General features: G+C 48.4%; 1 protein-coding gene across 1 annotated transcript in view; it reads right to left on the bottom strand.

Annotated features, from left to right (window-relative positions):
* The window catches only part of CAPN6 (calpain 6), a 130049-nt gene that overhangs the window by 42343 nt on the left and 63376 nt on the right, over positions 1–24330 (bottom strand). Inside the window, exons 5-7 of the mRNA XM_060249791.1 lie at positions 18988–19180; positions 9008–9201; positions 545–622 (exon numbers count right to left, since the gene is read on the bottom strand). Coding sequence (XP_060105774.1) covers positions 545–622; positions 9008–9201; positions 18988–19180 — 465 coding nt within the window. The remainder of the gene's footprint in view (positions 1–544; positions 623–9007; positions 9202–18987; positions 19181–24330) is intronic.

The raw sequence follows: 24330 nt of genomic DNA, 5'->3' as shown, positions 1-24330 counted from the left end.
GCCACCCTCTTTGGGTGCCCCTGGAATGGGATCCCCTGGCCCAATGTTTTTGGGACTTGGGGGGGTTGGAGGGGAGAGTCCCCTGCAGGTCCCCTGCAAATTTGGGGGCTCTCCCTCAAACCCCCTGCCCCCCAGTAGCCTCTAGGTATAATGATGGAATAGGGGCACCCTCTTTGGGTGCCCCTGGAATGGGATCCCCTGGCCCAATCTTTTTGGGACTTGGGGGTGTTGGAGGGGAGAGTCCCCTGCAGGTCCTCTGCAAATTTGGGGGCTCTCCCTCAACCCCCCCCTCCAGGCGGCCTCAAATATACCCTATTTGCCATTGATTTCAATGGCCCATAGGGTATAATAGGGCCGTATATTTGGAAATAGCCGCGCATTACTGTATATGCGGCTATTCCGAATACGGTATTCAGTAGTACACGGGGAATCCGAATTTTTTTTCCCCGTGTACTTCCGAATCCGTGTAATTCCGATTTTTTTTTTTGCACATCCCTACCCACCACCTCCTGAGGGAGTCTATTCCACTTGTCACCATACTCACCAGAACTCTCCATCATTGTCAACAGTGAGTCCTATCCTCCTTCTTTCTTTATCGCTCACGTTCGTCCACTCCTCTGACCTGGCAACCAAGTGATTTGTTATATTAAATATCCCTTTGGGGCATACAAAGCTATAAGATACTGAGCTGGGTTGCCAGGTCTGTGTTGGAAAATATCTGGAGATTTGGGTGTGGATCCAGGAGAGGGCGGGGTTTGGTCAGGTACACTGCCATAGACTCCACCCTTCCAAGCAGCGAGTTTCTCCAGGGGAGCTGATTTCTGCCAGCTGGAGATGGATCCACCCCCAAAGACTCCAGGTATTTTCCAACACAGACCTGGCAACCCTAGAGTCCATCTTCCAAAGCGCCCATTTTCCCCAGGTGAACCAAAATGGAGATCAATTTTAATCCCAGGAGATCTCCAGCCACCACCTGGGGGTTAAGCAACCAAAGTGAAACACAGATAAGGGTGCAAAAGATTCAAAGCAAGGCTTCCGTGTATAAATTAGCCTCAATTGCGCTTCTGAAAGCAAACACAAATAAAGTTACTCTAACAAAAATATAACTAACCTTATCAAATATATATTTATAGCAAACGAAACATCAGCAGGAGAAGAGCCAAACGCCTAATCATATATATATATATATTTAAAAGTCCACAGAGGCAATTTCCTTTTTCTTAAGACAATTTCATAGAAGGTGCGAGTTCAGTCTCCCCTGAAGCAAATAGAACGAAGGACCGCCTTAAAAACGCCAAGGGGAACGGGCGAACGTCGGCTGGTCAATATAGATTCTTAAATGTGCAGGAAGTTTCTATTTTTACTGCAGAAGAGCTAAATGAGGTATCCGGAAATTCAGAACCCGTTTTCGCCTTCCAGGCTTTCTCTAAGCTCCAATCATGACAAGGCTGAGATCCAGAGCGTCAGTTTTTCACAGTTCCATATGTTAGTAACCTACCACACCAGCTCAATCCGTGATTTGAACATCAAAAGGTACAAGTGGCCAAAACAGAGTTGAACTCTAGCAACTAGAATGATTAAAGGTTTGGAACACTTTCCCTATGAAGAAAGGTTAAAACGCTTGGGGCTCTTTAGCTTGGAGAAACGTCGACTGTGGGGTGACATGATAGAGGTTTACAAGATTATGCATGGGATGGAGAGGGTAGAGGGAGAAGTACTTTTCTCCCTTTCTCACAATACAAGAACTCGTGGGCATTCGATGAAATTGCTGAACAGTCAGGTTAAAACGGATAAAAGGAAGTACTTCTTCACCCAAAGGCTGATTAACCCGTGGAATTCACTGCCACAGAAGGTGGTGGCGGCTACAAGCATAGCCAGCTTCAAGAGGGGATTGGATAAAAATATGGAGTAGAGGTCCATCAGTGGCTATTAATCACAGCGTGTATATATATATTGGCCACTGTGTGACACAGAGTGTTGGACTGGATGGGCCATTGGCCTGATCCAACATGGCTTCTCTTATGTTCTTATGTTAACTTTTCTTCCATTTTCGGTCTGATCCCTAATTCTGTTTCTCTGGAGTAAGAGCTTCAGAGGCATACACAGAGTGCCGCCTATAACACAGAGTCAGCTGCAGTTAAGTGCTAGGCTTGCCAATCCCCAGGTCCCAGCAGGGGTTCTTTCACTTTCCAAGGCTCCTTCCCACCCCCAGTCAGCTGGCTGGCAGGGGGAAGCCCCGCCCCCAAAGCTACCATGTGACTTTCCCCCTCCAGAGGCTCCAGTCTCCAATTGGAAAGGCTTCCTCTTGGGATGGGTTGTCTGTGTTACTTGGAAGAAGTTGGTTGCAACTTGTGAGTAGAGAGGCCAATCCCTCGCTTCAGAGTCGCCAGAAACGGAAGGGGGGGGGAACGTCTGCTGAGCACTTCATTATTCCCTATGTGGAGATCGATTCTCATAGGGTATAATGGGGAATTGGGAATGGGGAATCAGGAGGTTTCAGGGGCTCTGGGGGAGCTGTTGTTTGAGGTAGAGGCACCAATTTTTCAGTATAGTATCTAGTGCCTCTCCCCAAAGTACCCCCCAAGTTTCAAAATGATTGGTCCAGGGGGTCCAATTGTATGAGCCCCAAAAGAAGGTGCCCCTATCCTTCATTATTTCCTATGGAAGGAAGACATTTAAAAAGGTGTGCTGTCCCTTTAAATGTGATAGCCAGAACTCCCTTGGAGTTCAATTATGCTTGTCACACCCTTGCTCCTGGCTCCGCCCCAATATCGCCTGGCTCCACTCCCAAAGTCTCCTGGCTCCACCCCCAAAGTCCCCAGATATTTCCTGAATTGGACTTGGCAACCCTATTAAGCGCCTTTAACAAACTCTTCCAAAATGTTGTCCCTGTTATTACATGGGTGGCGAGTTGGGAAACATTTGCTTAAGTCCTACTGTCATTACTTTGGTCATTTGAGAGGCTCCATTTCAACACTCGATTAAATCTAAGTGGAAGTTAATGGCTGTTTTGTCTTAAGGAAGCAGTAAGCTTTGAACAAATGGAGACCACATACCGCTTTTCGCTTCAGGGCTTTCCTCATTTGGGGCAAACTCAGGAAGTGAGGGCAGAATAAGAAGAACCTTGAGACTGAGATTACTGAAAGGTATAAATGCAAAGTTCTGCATTTAGGTAGGAAAAATTCTACCTAAATGGTTATAGAATGGGGGAGACTTGTCTTAGCAGCAGTATGTGCAAAAGGGATCTAGAGGTCTTAGTGGACCATACGCTGAACATGAGTCAACAGTGCGATGCAGTGGCTAAAAAGGCAAATGCAATTTTGGGCTGTATGAACAGAAGTATAGTGTCCAGATCACGTGATGTGATGGTATCGCTTTACTCTGCTCTGGTAAGACCTCACCTGGACTATTGTGTTCAGTTTTGGGCACCACATTTTAAGAAGAATATAGACAAGCTGGAATGAAGATGGTGAGGGGTCTGGAGACCAAGTCCTATGAGGAAAGGTTGAAGGAGCTGGGGATGTTTAGCCTGGAGAGGAGGTGGCTGAGAGGTGATGGGATCACCATCTTCAAGTACTTGAAGGGCTGTCATAGAGGATGGTGTGGAATTGTTTTCTGTGGCCCCAGAAGGTAGGCCCAGAACCGATGAGTTGAAATTAAATGAAAAGAGTTTCCGGCTCCTGACCATTAGAGCAGTTACTCAGTGGAACAGGCTTCCTCTCCTTCCTTGGAGGTTTTTAAACAGAGGCTGGTTGGCCATCTGACAGCAATGAGGAACCTGTAAATTTAGGGAGAGGTATTTGTGAGTTTCCTGCATTGTGCAGGGGGTTGGACTAGATGACCCTGGAGGTCCCTTCCAACTCTATGATTCCAGGTAAATCTGATAGGATCCATGTGCTTAGAACACTTGGGACAAAACACCTATCTTTAAAAATACAATTGCCAGCCTTGCTTGAACACAGATGTGCCAACCTCCAGGCGGTCCTGGATATCTCCTGGAATTACAACTGATCTCCAGTCTTCAGAGATCAGTTCCCCTGGAGAAAATGGCTGCTTGGGAGGGTGGACTTTATGGCATTGTACCCTGCTGAGCCCCCCCCCCCAAAAAAAAAAATCTCCCCAGGCTTTGTCTCCCCAAATCAAGAATTTCCCTACCTGGAGCTGGCAACTCTACTTTTGTTTGCTGCATGAGTTTTCCTTTCTGGACTTCCTGTCTACAAATTGTTTTCAACCCATTCCACCCACACCTCTTCCTACAAGTCTATTTATTTTATGGTTTTCAGTTTTAAAGACTAGCGGGCGGGGGGGAGGAGTGGCATTATTTGCACGGGAGGCTTACTCCTTTAGGGCGCTCCCGGCCCCAAAGATTGAGGGCATTGAATGTGCCGGGCTGGCGTGGGGGGATGAAGAGGGGTTGGCGATTTGGCTGGTGTACCGTACGCCTAATGCACCGGCCAACGCCTTACCGTCCCTGCAAGAGGCGGCGACAGGCTGGGCGCTGGAGCACCCAAGGCTGATAATCCTGGGTGACTTCAACGTCCATGCCGATGACCCGTCCTCCAGTCAGGCGACGGACCTAGTGTCTTCCATGGCGACACTGGGACTCTCTCAATTTGTTGCAACCCCCACCCACCAGGCCGGACACATGTTAGACCTGATCTTTGCGGCCGGGATTGTAGTGAGCGATATAACCATAGAGGTAGTGCCATGGTCGGATCACTTCGCCCTTAAGGCCCGCGTAAATATGCCCCCCCGAACCTGTTTAGGCGAGGAGCCGATTATGGCTCGCCCGCGGAGCCAAATGGACCCGGAACGGTTCCAGATGGCTCTGCGGGACTCCTGGCCCTCTGGCGACTCCCTTGATGGCCTGATTGAGACCTGGAATAGCCGGCTCTCTAGGGCCATCGAGGAGATCGCACCTCGGCGCCCTCTGAGACCTCGGATTAAGCTGGCTCCGTGGTACACCCCGGAATTACGCCAGCTGAAACAAGGCCTTAGACGGCTAGAGAGGCAATGGCGACGCACTCGTGACGAGGCGACTAGAACATCTTATAGGAAGTTTATGAAGTCCTATGAGATGGCAATCAAGGCCGCAAAGAAAACATACTTTGCGGCTAGGATTGCATCCGCAAATTCGCGCCCAGCCCAATTATTTAGAATAATTCGGAATTTGACTACATTGCCTCAAGGCAATTCTAAAGCTAAGGAATTGGAAATTGGCTGTGAGGCTTTTGCGAAATTCTTTGCGGATAAGGTCCAATCGCTCCGCCAGGACTGCCCCGCCAATTTGGAGGCAGTAAGTGGACTCGAAGCCCAATGCGTGTCTTCTGATTCAACTCTGGATTGCTTCGACCCGCTCAGCTTGGAGGAAGTCGACAGAATTCTTGCCACTGCGCATTCCACGACTTGCGATCTGGACCCTTGCCCCTCCTGGCTAATTAAGGCCTGCCAGGAGGAACTAAGATATCCTATACGGGATATTATTAATCGATCCCTTTCAGAAGGTGTTTTCCCAACACCTCTGAAAGAGGCGTTGGTCCGCCCTCTCCTGAAAAAACCATCATCAGACCCGGCCGAATTGGCACACTACCGGCCGATCTCAAATTTGCCCTTTTTAGGCAAAATTATCGAGAGGGCCGTGGCAGCGCAGTTACAGGAATTTCTGGAGGACGCTTCCGTCCTAGACCCATGCCAGTCCGGCTTCCGCCCGGGCCATGGGACAGAAACAGTCCTGGTCGCCCTCATGGATGACCTCCGACGGCAACTGGATCGAGGCGGCTCGGCAGTATTGCTGCTGTTAGACCTATCGGCGGCGTTCGATATGGTCGACCACCGGCTGCTGACCCGCCGCCTCGCCGACGCAGGAATTCGGGGGCTAGCCTTACAGTGGCTCTCCTCCTTTCTTGAGGGTTGGGGACAAAGGGTGGCAATTGGGGGGGAACTGTCTCAGAGGTACCCACTTCATTGCGGAGTGCCTCAGGGAGCAGTTCTCTCCCCGATGCTGTTTAACATCTTTATGTGCCCCCTTGCCCAGATTGCACGGAGGTATGGGCTGGGTTGCCATCAATATGCAGATGACACTCAGCTCTATCTATTGATGGGAGACCGGGCTGGTGATGCCCCAGCAAATTTGGACCGGGCACTACAAGCCGTGGCTGACTGGCTCAGGCTGAGCGGGCTGAAGTTGAATCCGGCGAAGACTGAGGTCCTTTGCGTGGGCCGTGGCGGACCGGGAGGGGAGATTACTTTACCGGCCTTTGACGGTGCGCCACTGGTACCGGTGCGCAAAGTCAAGAGCCTGGGAGTGCTACTGGAGTCCTCCCTATCAATGGAGGCCCAAGTGGCTGCCACTGCTAGATCCGCCTTCTTCCATCTTAAGAGGGCGAGGCAGTTGGCTCCCTTCCTGGAGCGCGTCGACCTAGCAACTGTGATCCACGCAACGGTCACTTCGAGATTAGACTACTGCAATGCCCTCTACATGGGGCTGCCCTTGTACCGAACACGGAGACTCCAGGTAGTCCAGAACGCGGCGGCCAGGCTGTTGGAGGGACTACCACGGTGGGAGCCTGCACGGCCTGGGCTGCGCAATCTGCACTGGCTGCCGGTTGTCTACCGTGTTCGCTATAAGGTGCTGGTTATCACCTTTAAAGCCCTATATGGCCGAGGACCTGCCTACCTAAAGGACCGCCTCTCCCCATATGTACCCCGGAGAGCACTGAGGTCTGGTTCCCAGAATTTATTAACAATCCCTGGGCCTAAAGAAGTTAGGCTGAAGGCCACTAGGGAGCAGGCCTTCTCGGTGATAGCCCCTCGTTGGTGGAATGATCTACCAGAGATGGTGCGAGCCCTGCGGGACCTGAACCAATTCCGCAGGGCTTGCAAAACATTTCTTTTTCAGTTGGCATTTGAGACATCTTGTGGTATTTGAGATAGAACCTGACTAACGAATGAACAGATATTTAGCCATCTCATATACATCAAGACTATATCATTTTAGCACCTTTTTATATGTTTTATGTATTTTAAATAACTTATTTGTATTGCTATGTTTTATGTGAATCATGGGACTCCCATGTCTGTTATACTATTTAATGTAATCATGGGACTCCCATGTCTGTTAGCCGCCCTGAGCCCGCCTGGCGGGGAGGGCGGGATATAAAAATAAAATAAAATATTATTATTATTATTATTATTATTATTATTATTATTATTATTATTATTATTATTATTAAATTTCCATGTAATTTTGCAAAACAGAATCTGTTGCATTTTCATACATGGCATGAGCTGGTCTGGAGACACTGAAAATAGGCTAGAAATAAACAAATACGTGTAAATTAGGGCTGCTAAGCCCCCCAATCCAGGCGGGGAATCTCCTGCCAGGGAGGTTCTCAACCCGCCGGCCCACATTGGGCTGGCGGGTTGAACCTCCTCGCGCATCGCTGGCGCGATGACGTCACCTGGAAGTGACATCATCAAAATGGCAGTGCCCGTGCGGGGCCGCTCTAGGCGTTTCCAGGAAACTCTATGGTTTTCCCAGATGCTCTAGCCATTCAGGAGGTGAAACTCTATGGTACAATAGATGCCATAGAGTTACCTCCCAAATTGCTAGAGCATCCAGGAAAACCATAGAGTTTTTCTGGAAACATTTAGAGCGGCCTCGCATGGGCACCACCATTTTGATGACGTCACTTCTGGGTTCGTCGCGCGGCGCATAGCACATGCACAGCTGTCCCCCGCTGGGGGATGAAGAGGACTTGGCAACCCTAGTGCAAATGTACTCCCCGGGGGAGTTGGTGGGTGGTCCCACGGGATGCATGGAGCAGGACAAGAAGGAAGCAAGCACAGCTTATGGGACAGACATTTTAAAATTTCAGTATGAGTGGTTAGAGGGTTGCACTGGGACAAAGTGGATACATTCATGCCTAAGGGGTTGGAGTGTTGGACTGTGATCAAGAAACGCAGGGTTCGAATCCCCACTCTGCCAGGGAAGCATAAGAACCTAAGAAGAGTCCTGCTGGATCAGACCAGTGGTCCATCTAATCCAGCCTCCTGTCTCACACAGTGGCCAACCAGTTCCTCTGGACGGCTGGGTGACCTTGGGCCGGTCACACACTCTCAGCCTCACCTACCTCACAGGGTTGTTGTGAGGACAAAACAGATGCCAGCAACACAATGTAAGCTACTCTGGGTCTCCACTCGGGAGAAAGGTAGGATATAAACCAGGGGCGGCCAAACCTGCTTAACATAAGGGCCACATAGAATAAACGTCAGATGTTTAAGAGAATGAAGGAATAATGGAGTGCCCAATAGGACATTGCCCAATAGGAGCAATTTGGAGAACAGATGTGAATGAAATTAGTAGAGATATTTCAGCATAATGCATTATGAATGCATGAAAAAGGCAAAATGAATTGAGACATACAGAATATTGGAAGGTGTACCTTGACACCACTCACCTACCGTACAGTACACAGACAACAGATGGTCCCTGGAAGAAGAGCTTCAAGCCTCGAAACGAATTAAGGACCGGTTTTTATGAGCATCGGACTTCAGCCAAGACCATCAATTATTGAGAACGTTGTTCGCCATAAAGAGTCAGTAGGAATGAAAGTGGCTTGTTGTGGATGATGATGTTTTTGTAAGATTTCTCATTATTTGTATGGACACACTATATTGAATTTTGAATTTATACTGAATATAGCGTGTTGACATATATTGGTCTAGTTGCTTTGGAATTTCTACACAGAGAGAGGTCCCAACCGGGGACTGGCAGCCCTATATTTTGCAAGCTGATACCCAGAATTAAACTTGGTTGGTCTGAAAGGGGCCACTGGACTCAAACGTTATTCTACCTCATTCGCTTGAATGTTCTGACCGGGCCTCTCTCTTCATCCTCAGAAGGTTTCCATTTTTGACAGCCAGGCTTTTTATTGCCCCCACCTAACAGCCTGAAACTGGATATGACAAGCGAATCCCTCGAGACCCCCAAGGACACGTTGCTTACTCATCACTCCACGCGCCGTTCCACTCCTTCTTCCCCCAGGGATTCCTCAGCCGGATCATGAAGAGCTTCTCCGATTTGGAGCAGGTCAGCAGCCGCTCTCCAAGGCTCACCTTCCGGATGGCCGTCACCGAGTAGGCATGGCCTTGGATCAAACCCATGGCAGTTTCAGCCTCAAAATCACGGGCTGTTAAAGGCTGGGGTGGGAATTGAAAGGGGGGGGGGGGAAAGAATGAAGATGAACGTTGAAAAGAAACCATCTAGATTTCCTATCTCCCCTTAAACACAATTTTACGTTCTTTCATCGGTGCTGAGAACGGCTCTTGCTGACAGTTAACCAGAGCTTTATGCATAGCTTAGTAGAACGTTAATCAATGATATGATGCTCTTCTCCATTCTACTGCAGAGCTGATGCCTGTCAAGGGCAAACAGGCAAGACTGCAGATTCTGCATCCATCAGCAGTATCAAAGCTTTCACATACATTTCCCTACGCCGCTAGTGCAGATGGTTGTAAAAGGGGATGAGACAGATTCGTGGAGGGGGGCTCCCTCAAAGGCAAGAATCGCTAGATACAGAGGCCGTAAACCTCTGAGTGCCAGTGCTAGGAGGCAACATCGTGAAGGCCATGGCCTCTATGCCTTGCTTGCTGGCTCCCCGGGGCTGCCGGTTGGCCTCTGTGAGAAACAGAATGCTGGATTAGATGGATCCACCAGTCTGATCCAGCTGAGCCCTTCTCATGTTCTCATGTATTGAAGAAGATATTGGATTTATATCCCGCCCTCCACTCCGAAGAGTCTCAGAGCGGCTCACAATCTCCTTTCCCTTCCTCCCCCACAACAGACACCCTGTGAGGTGGGTGGGGCTGGAGAGGGCTCTCACAGCAGCTGCCCTTTCAAGGACAACCTCTGCCAGAGCTATGGCTGACCCAAGGCCATGCTAGCAGGTGCAAGTGGAGGAGTGGGGAATCAAACCCGGTTCTCCCAGATAAGAGTCCACACACTTAACCACTACACCAAACTGTAGATGCTTCAAACCTGGATTATTTTTGTACTTGGTTATTTAAGAATTGGGAAAAATCCCTGAGTTGGAAGAAATGGTTCTGCAGAAAAATAACAACAACAAATGTTGCTAGATTAATTTTCTCCCAAGACCATTCATTGACTGGTTTTATAGCATCTAAAACTGGCAGACAAGATGTGGTTTGAGAAAAATATTTGACAATACAGCATGACACTGAAACAAAAGTTTTAGGTCCAGATTCATCACGATAATGTCTGCCAGGGCAATCCTAAACAGACTTACACCTTTCTAATGGGTTTAGAAGGTTGTTGACTCTGCTGTAGACTGGGAATCACTTAATTGTCTTTCATTACATTTGTATAAAGTAACACTGTTCATGCTCAATGCTCAGACAAGTGTAGAACTGCCGGGGTACCTTCCTTCCTCATCTCTTCCGTGCTTTCGCAGATATATTCCTTAATAATTTTTTTAAAAGGCTGTCATCCTGTTTAGTTTGAGATCCTCACAAAGAGAGGTGTGTTTTTAGAAGGCTTCCATTTATATCTAGCATCATGATTTGTAAGGTACGAAATCACATTAAAACACGTACCACACCACATGATTGTCACCCATGACCAGTATTATTAGGCACATGGGAAGGGACTGAAAACACAGTCTGCTCTCTTAAATGGGGGAAAGCGTAGATGACTGGGGAAGGCAATGGCAAACCACCCCGTAAAAAGTCTGCCATGAAAACATTGTGATGCAACGTCGCCCCAGAGTCGGAAATGACTGGTGCTTGCACAGGTGCTTTCCCTTTTACCTTTTAACTGCAGGTTGTCAAACTAGAGCACAAGACAGGGGGAAATGACTATCACTCCTATCCTATTAGCTGCAGCAGATCTAAGAAAAGAATAGGAAAAGATCTCCTGGAGACCTCCCAGAATTACAATTGCTTACCAGGCTCCAGAGATCAGTTGCTCTGGAGAAAATGGCTGTCAAGCATGCGGTTTCAATGACGAGTCGAGTTTGATACAAAACTACGTTTATTGATAGACCGATACTTTCAGTGTAACAGATTCTTGAGAGTGATGCTAAAGATACATTGATACAATGCTTTTAAGGCTTACTTCAAAAGGATTCCAAAAGGTGGGGGTGAGGGATGCGCTCTCACACATAAACTATCATAAATGTCTACATTCTCATGGCGTTATCAGGACTCCGCCCTTGCTTTCCCCAGATGTGTCACACTCCCTAACAGGAATGTACGGGAAGGCACTGATTACTCTTTCTCAAGTTAGTTTCGTTTCTCTCTACTTCTACTTTGCAAGCAATAAAGTAAGGAGGGGGAGGGGGAAAGAATAACATTGCTAACAGACCTTGGTCCTCCATGATATTTCACAGACCAGCTTTATGGAGGACCCTAAAACAATCAATTACCAATGGAATTCTACCATGCTTGACAATGGCTGCTTTTGGAGTCATTTGCTAACCTTAACAATACAGACATTATCTCCCTCCAGGTATGCTTGTGGAGCAAGTGCTGATTCTGACTCCCTTCTGGCTCCACACAGGAGAATCCAATCCCAGCATTTGAGCACTGTGAGCTGGATGTTCAAACCTTTTTAAAGCTGCCCACAACAGCTAGCAGGAAGTTTCTTACCCAAACCAGACTTGGGGAGTCCTCTGCTTTGTGGGATGGTGAACCTCTGCATCCCAAACATCAAAGAGCACACACAAGGCCGGCGCTAGGGGTTCTGCAGCTCAAGGCAGACCCCTGCACACCGCCCCCCCCCAACTCCTTTGGGAAATGAAATTGCGTTCGTGCAGCATGATGATGTCACCAAAAGTGGCATTATCAAGCAGGCCAAGGGACAAGGAGTATGGTACACAAACCCCGACCCACTCAGGCTTCTTGCGTTGCAGAAAGCCTGATCAGGGAAAGCCAATGCTTGCATACAGCATTCCTTGCAAGGAGTGTGGTACGCAAGCCCCGGGCCTGGCTCATCAGGGGAGGGGGGGCCAGCAGCACCCCCAGGTGGGGTGGCACCCTAGGTAGCTGCCTACCCCGCCTACTTCACGCACCGGCTCTGCCCACACGCCACAATACCCATCAGATGTTTTAAGAATAGCTATTCATCTTGCCCCTCCATGCAGGTAGAGCAAATGTTATATCTTTGCAGAAACGCATTTCTGCTCTTGTGGACACTGTCTGCATTTTATGGCTGTCTTCTCTGGAAAAGCAAGCCACTCCCAGAGCCCCAGAAACTCCCTGGTGAGCTTCAAAGCACCTTACATCTGAGGGTTCATGACAATTCATACCTCATCCTCCGTGGGGCACAGTGAAGAGGGAGGGAGGCAGGCTGAGGAGGAGGACTCCTGGTGGCATCTCAATGGGGCCCCTACGTGACCTGAAACCAGCCCTACCTTTGAGACCCAAAATGGCTCCACTCCCTTATGGAGGGTAAACCAGTTAGACATCCTGGAATATCTCCACACTCCTTTGCAGATGCTAAAGAGACGGCTTTTAGCAAAACCATCCGGAGGGGGAGCGAAGCAGCTGAGCATTTTTCTCACCCTCAAATCAGTGGCGACTGCCAAGTCTGTAGTGCACTTCCATGACAACAGCTCATCGAGAATCAGTTCATAAGTTATACTGAGATTCCCCGGCATTTCCCATGGCTCTCGCACACGCTACAAATCTTCACTTGTGCTCTGCACAAATAAGGCAGCGTGCGTTTCCATGACAGCACAGGGGAGGGGGGTTTATAAGACTATTCGTTCTTGTTAAGACGCAAAGCCTGAAAAGACCAGTGATATCCTCAGGGCCGCCTTAACAACTGGAATTGCAATAAATTCTTTTTATATATAGATTTTCTTTCTTTAAAAAAGCAGTTATTAAACAAATGCCACGTGCGTAAATGTTCCAAGCTCTGAGTTATCGGATGAATTAAAAAATACGTTCTCGCTTCTGTGCTGAGTGAATGAAAAACTCTGCAGTCAGCAAAGCCCTCGTGCGAAATCATCAGCCCTGGTAGGGTGTAAAGCTCAAGAGCATCCAGCTCATCCTCAGGGTGGAATCGATACAACTCCATTCCCCGAAGGTGCCTACATTTGATTAATAGCGGAAGAAATAATGGGCACCACTGAACCCGGCAGAGTGTCCACCACACAGATCGATTTCCTGCTCCATATTTGCCATCTCTCTCTCTCTCTCTCTCTCTTTCTGCTTGACTTTGTGAACGAAGATTTAAGAAGGGTGCAGTAGTCCACGTCCGCTGCAGGCTCGCTGGTGGCTGACAAGACCAATGCAGGACAGGCAGGTCCGGCCACAGTGGCTGCAGGGAAAAGTCTGATTTGGGGTTGGTGCTGTAGCAGTGCGATTCTTCCTCAATCTCCTTTTGTCCTCAAGACCAGCTATGCATGCGTTCTCAAAGGAAGAGACAGCCTGGTGGATGGTGTGCCTCCATGCTTTGCGATCTGAGGCTAGGTCAGACCACTGGTGATGGTTGATGCGACAGGTACCAAGGGATTTCTTCAAGGAGTCCTTGTACCTCTTCTTTGGTGCCCCTCTATTTCGATGGCCGGTGGAGAGTTCGCCATACAGGGCAATCTTGGGAAGGCGGTGGTTTTCCATCCTGGAAATATGCCCTGCCCAGCGCAGCTGCGTCTTCAACAGCAGTGCCTCGATGCTTGTAACCTCCGCCCGCTTGAGGACTTCAGTGTTGGTCACAAAGTCACTCCAGTGGATGTTGAGGATGGTGCGAAGGCAGCGCTGATGAAAGCGCTCAAGGAGTCGCAGGTGATGACGGTATAAAACCCACGATTCAGAGCCGTAGATGAGGGTTGTCATCACAACCGCTTTGTAAACATTGACATTGATCTTTGTGCCTTATATTTGCCATAAAGCCATTGCAACAGCTTTACTTTGTGGTTTCTAATCACAAGGAAAATGCCTTTAAGATGGAAATAATGAAATAGTCCTGAGGTGGTCTGGAAGATGAGAGGCAGGCGGTTGCAGTGATTGCTCTAGATTTGGTGGCTTTTAGTAGTCACTATCACACATCGATACTGACAATCCCAGATTATGGACAGGACTGTTCCTAAGGTGCAGGATGCCCCAGGCAGACTTACCAGCCACCACCCTCTCCATGGCGCCACCCCTGGGCTGCCCCCTCCCCTTTTGCACTCCCGCCCTTGCCCACCGGCCGCCAATACAGAAACTGCGTGCCGGCCAGGAGCCCTCCCCACCCCCTCTGATTATCAGAATATCTGTCTCTGTATTGCTCCTTGAGCATGAGGACGTTCAGGGAGCAATAAAGAGACTGCGCGCTGGCCAGGTGGCAAAATTTGGGCCCAAATGCCTAGTTTGCCTAGTGGGAGGGCCGGCCATAATTATGGATGAGCGGGTTGCCCTCATGGCCTTCCTTTTTTGTTCCAGAACGTCTCTCTGAGCTGCATTCCACTCTTTGGTTTTTTTTATTTATTTTATTTATTTATCTGAGATTTATATCCCGCCCTTCCCACTAGGTGGCTCAGGGCGGCTTACAACATGTAAAACTAACATAAAATATAAAATTAAGCATTAAATTAACATTTCATAATTTATAGTTAAAAATCTAAACAATTATTATATACATAAACATTAAAATCATACAGCGGTCTTAAAGCTACACTCGATTCAAATTCGATTTCAAATTCAGTATTTCGGTGTTCAGTGTTCGATGTTCGATGCCGGTTAGCTGTGGGCCAGCCGGAAGAGGGCTGTTTTACAGGCCCTGCGGAATTGGGTAAGGTCCCACAGGGCCCTTACCTCTTCCAGCAGCTGGTTCCACCAAGATGGGGCCAAGGTTTAAGAGGAGAGCTCATTCCAGAGTCAGACTGTGCATGGTTTGCAAAAATTGTCAGATTCTTTCATTCATTTGTAACTTTTTGGATGGATGGAAATAACCATTCCTGTGCATTGGTAAAACCTCAAATGAGATGTCAGATGTACAGTGGACGATGTGTTTTGTTGAGGCACACATGTGTCAATTAGAGATGCCAACCTCCAGGTGGGACCTGGCAACCTCCCAGAATTACAGCTGATCTCAAGACGGCACAAATCAGTTGCCCTGGAGGAAATGGCTGCTTTGGGGGTGGACTTTATGGCCTTATGCCCTGTTGAGGTCCCTCCTCTCCAGAAACCTCCCTCTCAGACGCCACCGCACACATCTCCAGGAATTTCCCAAGCCAGAGTTGTAGACCTAGTTCCAGTGACTCGGTCATGAGAAAAGATGCTCATGAATGGAAGGGACTGGCAGCTGAACCATAGAGCCAAGCATGGCACTATCTATAAAACTGAAAAACAAACCAGGGCAACAGAGAAGGCCCCATTCATTGGCTCTGCTTCAGAATCACAGCCAGTTTGATTCAGAGCTCCCAAACACAGGGAGAAATTCAGACAAAAAGCATGTTGGAAACATCCCTTCCCTGCGACACATTCTGCACGTCTGAGAAACCTCAGGGTCACACCTGCGGATATCGACAGTCTCACATGAAACAGTTAACACAGCATGGGGAAGAAAATTTTGCTGCCTTTGTGGCAGGCATTTCTGTTACAAGAATCTCACAGCCAAGGGTGCCCAAATCCTGTTGGACAGGAAAATGCAGAGCCCCAATGCTCATGTCCTTCAATGTTTTATATACCGTGTTTTATATATGCTAATAATGTTTCTGTTGTTGCACAGGCCAAGTTGGAAAGCACAAGTATAAGGGACGAGAAGCAACATGGGATCCCCCAAATGTTCATTTTAACTGTAAAAAAGAAGCAGCCAAAGAGACCATCTGGATTGGGGTCTCAGGGCAGCTGCTAGAGGGCACATTTAAAAACCACAACATTCAGAAACCTTCACATCACCTACTCCCTCATCCATTGAAATGGAGGTGCTGGGGATTGAACTTGGGCCCTTCTGCATGCCAAGCAGGTGCTCCACCACTGAGCCATGGCTCCTCTACCAAGAAGACAGGAGGTAACACAGTTGTTCTTTGAGGATACCCAAGTTCTTTCGTAACTGTGTGAAGCAGGATAAACTGAGGAGAAATTAGTCCAAGGTCACTCAGTGAGTTTTATGTTTGAGTAGGGACTTGAGTCCAGGTTTCCCAGTCCAATCCCAACACTCTAGCCCAGAGATCTGCAACTGATGTGCTTCTTGGTGCCTACTTCATTCTTCCCCAATGAAAAAAGCCAGTTTGAAGAAGAAGAATTACAGATTTATATCCCGCCTTTCTCCCTGAATCAGAGACTCAGAGCGGCTTACAATCTCCTATGTCTTCTCCCCCCACAACAGTCACCCTGTGAGGTGGGTGGGGCTGACAGGGCTCTCACAGCAGCTGCCCTTTCAAGGACAACCTCTGCCAGAGCTATGGCTGACCCAAGGCCATTCCAGCAGGTGCAAGTGGAGGAGTGGGGAATCAAACCTGGTTTTCCCAGAGAAGAGTCCGCACACTTAACCACTACACCAAACTGGCTCTCCTCCCTACTTAGGAGGTTTGAGCTATCCTCCCTACTTAGATGCTATACCACACTCTCCGATTGGTCTTTCTGAAGGTCAAAATGAAAATGCATCCTCAGATGTGTATTTCCCAGGGCCACCTGCAAAAAACAAATACGATGGTTTGGGAAAGCAATTCAGAAACAGGAGGGGGAAAAAAATGACAGTGGAAGCTGGGACCAGGAACTGGAAATCTCTGCTTTTAATCACCTAAATGTGATCCAGGAATGAGTCAGTCCTTGTCCCATAGCAAGAGGGCAGAACTTCACATTCTCGGAAAGGTCAATCACAGGACAAGAGACTGAATAGTTTATTCCAGTGGTTCTAAAGCTTTCAGGGAGCCGTTTCCATTTTGATTTGTTTGGTGAAGAACTCTGTTGTGCAACCAAATTACATTCCCCATCCTTTCCACATTGAGACATTCTTAATACTTCCCTAGTAGAGACATTCTTAATACTTCCCCTGATGAACACAGAGCAAACACTGGCTCAGTAAAAGGGTGCGCAGGGGGAAGGAATCGCACCTATTAGCCCCACTCACGCGCTTCAGTCCTGCATAGTGTGGTGATTCAGTGTTGGTTTGGGGTCAGACCGCTCAGCCACGTGACTCACTGGACGACCTCGGACCAGCCTCTCTCCTTCTCAGCCTTCACAAGGCTGCTGTGAGAACAAACCGGAGGAGGGGGAGAACAACAGGCAGCGCCTCAAGCGCCTCAGAGGATGGGTGGGATAAAACTAGATGCATTGAATAAATAAATACATCTTTCTGACTGGGGGCACTACATCTCCTGAGTCCTCAGTCCCATGCACATCGGATCCGTTCCAGTTCAGGGCTGAACGCATGGGGAGGAGTAGCACGAATGACCCTGTTCCTATTTCTATATGTGTAGTTTGTACAAACATTTGTCACTGGACTAATCTTACCCCTCACAGGTGCTGGCCTGGATTCAGGTGGGTTGGCATGTTGGTCTGAAGGGACAGAACACTGGCAGAGTCCAGTGGCTCCTTTAAGATCAGCAAAGTTTAATTCCGGGGATACACTGTTGTGTGCAGGCACACTTCATCACTCAAGTTTGCTCTGCAGAGAAGGGAGAAGAAGGCAAGATCCCAGAAGCCCTGGTGACTGGGGAGGGGCCTCTTGTGTTTTCATAAGGTCTGCAGGGTGAGGGGCTTCTGCGAAATTTTAGTCTGGGGCTCATGCTAGGTCTCCACTGTCCTGCCAAGCCATTGTCCCTGCTGCAGCTTCATCTACAAGCCAAAAAACAGGGACCCCGAGCAAAGACTTGGAGAGCCCAAAGGTTCCATTGGAGACATGAGCTGTGCCTAGACTAATGTGGAAATTGGGTTCCATTTTTCAGCTGTGTAACTGAGGAAGAATTGTTTTGAAACATCTTGTATATCTGGTACTTTCTACAGAGACTTTTCTGTTGGGATTACAAATGGAAAAATTTCCAAAAAAAGATAGAACTTTAATTTGGTACTTGCTCTCAGCTGCTAGGACATTGTATGCACAGTTGTGGAAGCAAGAAAAAATACCAGAGAAATGGGATTGGATTGTGAAAGTTTTATCGTGGAGTGAGATGGATAAACTAACAAGAATTCTAAGACACTATGATTTGGAAGTGTTTAAAAGGGAGTGGAAGAAATTTAGAGGCTATGTAGAGAAAGAATGGAACGTAAAAAGACATTGGACAATTTTTTAATAATGAGTATTAGAAAAAGGTAGAATATGAATTTAGATTGTTATAGTTAAAGGTATCGTTATAACTGAACTTTAAGTATATAACTTCGGCGGGAGTCTAGTAACGGAGGGAGGGGGGGATTAGAAAATATATGGGTTAGGGATAGAGATGATATAAATGGATATTGTTACCATATGCTATCAATAAAATTGTTTAAAAAATCGAAACATCTTGTATATCTGGGAAGGACGTTATCGGCTGTAGAAATTTCTCTGGGACATCCTCTGCCTTCTCTTTGGACTTTAGGATGTTTTTTGGACACTATTGTATGAAGGAGCACAGAGGAGTCTTTTGTTGAGGGACGGTGGCTCAGTGGTAGAGCATCTGCTTGGTAAGCAGAAGGTCCCAGGTTCAGTTCCCGACATCTCCAACTAAAAAGGTTCCAGGCAAGTAGGCATGAAAAACCTCAGTCTGAGACCCTGGAGAGCCGCTGCCAGTCTGAGTAGACGATACTGACTTTGATGGACCGAGGGTCTGATTCAGTATAAGGCAGCTTCATATGTTCATATACGTTGGATTTATGATTACTATTGAAGAATGTATTTAGAACCGTTATATCTATTTCTCGCTACTTGTATTTGAATCATGACCACTGATTCTATTATGTCTCAATAGACTGATGTCTACTGGTAACTTGTGAAAGTCTGTGAATTTTTGAATGGTCCACCCTTGGCGTTTCCTATCTTTGCAGCTTCATCTGCAGGCATACCGTGATGTAACAGCTGATCAGTCCTCCTCTTTGATAGACTTTCAGCATGTCCTCAAAGAGCTTCATCTGCTCCGAGATGTCTCGACCATATTTCCCCTTGGTCATGTCAATGGACTCTGCCACCGCTCCCGTGAAATCCACAATGGCTTCTGCAGTGTTGCCGCCATCCAGGGCCTCGTAACACCCAGCCATCCTGGAAAGGGCACACAGCAAAGGCAGGATGTGTCCACACGTACTGAAGGGTCAGCCAGAGGACTTACTTGCCCCACCCCCCCTCAAGCATCCATACATAAAACAAGAGACAACTGGGAGCTAAGTGTGGCAGCTTTCTAGGAAATGATGATTCCAAGGAAGGAACTACAAGCAAGGGGGTCTCTGACCCACCTCCTGCCCAATAGCACCATTAAGATCACTATGCTCACCTAAACCATTTCACAAACATCCATGCCATGGCTCCTTTTCATACCAGCATCTTTGTACCGTTGCATGATGCAGGGCTCACAGCAGAACACAGAACCCCCAGTAGGCCACGGTTGGTGCCTCCCAACAGGTCAGGGTAGATTTCATCTTTCTCAAGTGTCCAAAGTACCCAGCAGGTTCTCTGGGCACCTCCAAAAGCTGCCATTTTGGCATGGCGGAAGCCTCTAGGTATGGGCAGAGGGCACGGTGTGGCTGGGGATGGACGGTGAACTGGCATCTACCCTCCTTGGATTTCCAGAATGCTCTTGGGACTCAACTGGGAGCAGAAGGGAGGGCCGTTTGGCTCCCTGGGAAATGGTTCAGCCTTAATTGGAAACTGGGGCTCTAGCTCAGTTTCCCATCATGGCAGAAATCTGCCCCATCCTGACTGAGACACCCAGATGCTCAGTTTTCTTCCTGAAAACCAAAGCAGATTTTTTTTTAAGTCACAACACTTATTATTTCTTATTCTTTTGGGTCACACATAAGCAACATGGTGTAGCGGCACTTGGAAATATGGGTTCCAGTTCATGTTCAGGCTGAAGCTCACTGAATGGCTTCTGTTCTGTGACCCTAAACTATCTTGCAGGACCATAGATGGCTGTGAAGATGAAATGCAGCCAGGCAGTTGGTAACAGCAACGGCACTCAATAACTGAGGTCAGCACGGAAAGGAAGGAAGGCTGATGTCAGGAGGTGTTTCTGAGGGATCCCCCTTTATGTCCTCCACATCAATGAATGGTTGCAAGGCACTCCAATGGGGGAAAGTAAAGCAAAGCCCTTGGAGAGACTGTTGTAGTGAAGGCACAACAGTTTGAAACAACCTCAGCAACCAACATCAGTGAAGGCAGAATAGTTTTAAACACCTTACTCAGCCCTCATTGACCAATATCAGTGTGGGCAACACCTTGCTCTACTCTCACTGACCAACATCAGCGAGGACAAAACAGTTTGAAACACATTGATCCCACAGAAGGGCGTAACGTGTGGCTGTGTACAAGATCTGCAGACATGCACGATGATCTCTAAGAGTCCTAGGTTGCAATATACAAGCATTTGTTCATTAGCACACTTTAGGGTTGCCAAGTCCTCTTCATCCCCCAGTGGGGGACAGTTGTGCACGTGCTGCGTGCCATGCGACGAAATGACGTCATCAAAACGGCGGCGCCCGTGCGGGGCCGCTCTAGGTGTTTCTGGGGAAACTCTATAGTTTTCCCGGACGCTGTAGCCATTTGGCAGGTTAAAACTCTAAGGCACCTATTGCACCATAAAGTTTTACCTCCCAAATGGCTACAGCATCCGAGGAAACCATAGAGTCTTCCTGGAAACGCCTAGAGCGGCCCTGCGCAGGCGCCGCCATTTTGATGACATCACTTCTGGGTGACATCATTGCGCCAGCGATGTGGAGGGGCGTTCCCCCCGCTGGCCCAGTGTGGGCCAGTGGGTTGAGAACCTCCCGGGTGGGAGATTCCCCGCCTGGATCGGGGGGTCGGCAGCCCTAGCACACATGCGTGTACACACGCTGTATTATTTGTAACAACATTAATTTTCTTAGCAGTGTGTAAGATCCTCATCACATACTGGGGTTTCCCAGCACAGTTAACATACTCATGGAAGAAAAAGAATGAAAATCCATGTGTTAGTTCTCACACGTAACAATCTCACAGCTCTGTAGTTTTGTTGCTGTGCACACGCTGTGGTAGGGTTGCCAAGTCCAACTCCAGAAATATCTGCGGACTTTGGGGGTGGAGCCAGGAGACACTGGGGTGGAGCTAGGGGGAGGGGGGGAAACGGCGCTGGGGAGCGTGGCGAGCTGCCCTGTCTCGGAGCAGGCTATGCCGCTGCGCAGCTGCCGCCTCTTCTCCGCTCGCCATGGCTGCTCCTCGAGATGGGCTCAGGCTGGGCCCATCTTGGAGGAGCAGCTGCGGTGGAATCGGAGGGGGGGGTGGAGGCGGGCGTGGCGAGCCGCAAGTCCGGGTCCTAGAAGAGCCCAGATTTACGGCTCGCCATGCTCCTGGCCAGCCTCCGCCCTCCCCTTCTCTGGTTTTGCCTCGGAGGCGGGGCGGGCGATGCCGCTGCGCGGCTGCCGCCTCTCCTCTGCTCGCTGTGGCTGCTCCTCCAAGATGGGCTCAGCCTGGGCCCATCTCGGAGGAGCAGCTGCGGTGGGCGGGGAGGGGGCGGCAGTGGTGCGGCAGCGTCACCCGCTCCGGGATGCTCCTTGGCACCGTCTCCCCCCTCCCCCTGCTTCCATTTTTTTGGGGAGCGGGGGAAGAGGCTGGAAATCCTGGGGTCCCCCGTCAGGGCGGGAGGGTTGGGAAGCCTATGCTGTGGGAAGACACAGCCAGTCAGTTCCCCAACCAGATGTGCAAACTGAAAAATACAGACGCCACTGTCACATGACTACATACACATTCTTCCTACATGAGACCATGTTCATAGGAAGCGACTTGCTGGATCAGACCAATGGCCAGTCGTCTTTGGCATCCTGTTTGCTCACAGTGGCCTACTTGTTGACCTATAAGAGGCCAAAGCCTTCCCCAGCGGTCACCCAGCAACTGGGTTTGAAGGTCTGCCTCTCAGCCAGGAGGTTCTATTAAGCCATGGTGACTACTAGCTGTTGGTAGATCGATCCCCCGTGAATTTACCTGATCCTCCTTTAAAACCGTCTAAACTAGCTGCCACTAAATATATTCTGTTGCAGAACATTCCATAAATTATGTTTTGTGTAAAGAAGCACTTTCTTTGGTCTCTCTTGAATCGGCTGCACTGATGAATCAGGTGCCCCAAAGTTACAGGATTATGAGACACAGAGAAATTCATTTTCTTTACACCACACATCCTTCTATAAATATATACTGTGCTCATTCGTAAGTTATCATTTTTCTCAGCTAAAAAGCTCCAAACACCAGTTTTTTGCTTAAGGCATGGGATGTGAAGGACCCCATCGTGGGGGAAAAACACTCTGCTAACATCCCAAAACACAGAAGCCAAGATGCAGCATGACTTAGAATGAGAAATTCACACAGAGGTGGGCAAATTACAGCACGGTGGGCTGCATCCAGCCTGCAAGAGCTCTTCATCCAGCCCTGTAGCTGCTTAATGAGTTGCTGGGAGCATTGAGCCATTAAACTTCACCATTGTCTGGTGGCAATCCTTTGAATTAATGGCCACCAAAACATCCTGTCGTTAACAGCCTCGCTTAGGTTTTGCAAACTAAAGCCCATGGCCTCCTCTGTTGAGTCAATGCATCTCATTTCAGCTCTTTGTCAAGAATGCTTTTTGCCATGAGTGCTTCCATCTTGGTCCAGACGTTGGTAACCTCACTGCTATGTTGCTATATTTGCTTGCTCACTAATCAAATGGGTTTTGTCTGTAAAACATACAAGTAACCTTTTCCACCCTGAGGTATGTGGTACACTTAGGCATCAAGGTCAGCCATGCTCAGAGACTTTTGCTTTTGAAGAAACTTGCTTTAGCTGGAAGTGATAACGAAGGGTGGGGGGGAAGGGAGATGCTTCATTGGTAGAGATAAAGGCACTCATTGCTTCGAACCTGTAACGGTCTGGACCTGATAGTATAATTGCCTGCCTGTACCTGAAGGACTCAGTTCTACCAAGACTGTGACCTATTTCCCACTCACCTTACGCCGCTCTCATGTTCCTCTTCTCAGCGGGACTTCCTTCCAATTTCACACTATCTGCCCCGGGGTTGCAGCTAGCATTGGCGTTTTTGCACAGCAAACAGAAACTGCTAAAAACCAGTTTCTGTTTACTGTACGAAAACACCGACGCTACTTGCAGCCCCAGGGCAGATAGTGTGAAATTGGAAGGAAGCCCCACTGAGAAGAGGAATGTGAGAGCAGCGTAAGGTGAGTGGGAAATCAGTCACACTGTAATGTCTTCATTGATTGAATAAACCTTATATGATTCACTATCATCTCTCTCCACATGTTCCCCACTACCGTCTCTCCCCACATGTTCCCCAGAGAGTGCTGAGATCGGGAACCCAAAATCTTCTCGCTATCCCTGGGCCAAAAGAAGCCTGCTTAAAATCCACTAGAGACAGGGCCTTCTCTGTTATGGCCAAAAGAAGCCTGCTTAAAATCCACTAGAGACAGGGCCTTCTCTGTTATGGCCCCTACATGGTGGAATCAGCTGCCGGAGGAGGTGAGGGCCCTGCGGGACCTTGTTCAGTTCCGCAGGGCCTGTAAGACGACCCTCTTCCGGCTAGCTTATACCTAGCTGAGACGAGAAACTCAATGTAGCTTGCCAGACTCCTGTTCACATAGCCTTGGAATGTTTAATGGTTTTAAGGTTTTATCTGTTTTAAATGTTTTAATTGTTTATTTATTCAAATAATTGTTTAATTTCATGTTTGACTAACTGTTGGGAGCCGCCCTGAGCCACTTGTGGGAACGGCGGGATACAAATCATAAATAAATAAAATATCATAGAGGTCATCTTTGATGGGGATTGTGCAGCACTTGACACTCTTCCACTTTTCCTGCTGTTTTCAATTTCAACTTCTCCAAGCACTCTTGTCTTTTCCAGTAAGTCTGCTCCTCTCATAATGCGACGGAAGTATGATAGCCTCAGTTTTAGGGTCACCAGACCCTCTCCTGTGGGCAGGCGACCCCCCGCCCCAGACCCTGCCACCAATCAGTTGGCCATAGAGGGGACTTAACACTGGAGGGAGACATAGACTGCCAACGTCAGCAACACAGCCATGTCACTTCTGGTGTGAGCCAGAAGTGACATCATCAGCTGTTGCCCTTTGTGTAACTGACAGGATTTATGGGTTCCATTTAAAAGCCAACAGTCTTGACAAAGACATCAAAATGTAGTACATTGGGCAGCATAGACAGGCTTTCTGTGGATTCATTTGG

This window comes from Heteronotia binoei, chromosome 11 (assembly GCF_032191835.1).
Source record: "Heteronotia binoei isolate CCM8104 ecotype False Entrance Well chromosome 11, APGP_CSIRO_Hbin_v1, whole genome shotgun sequence".
NCBI lineage: Eukaryota > Metazoa > Chordata > Lepidosauria > Squamata > Gekkonidae > Heteronotia > Heteronotia binoei.
This window is presented reverse-complemented; position numbering and strand designations above follow the sequence as displayed.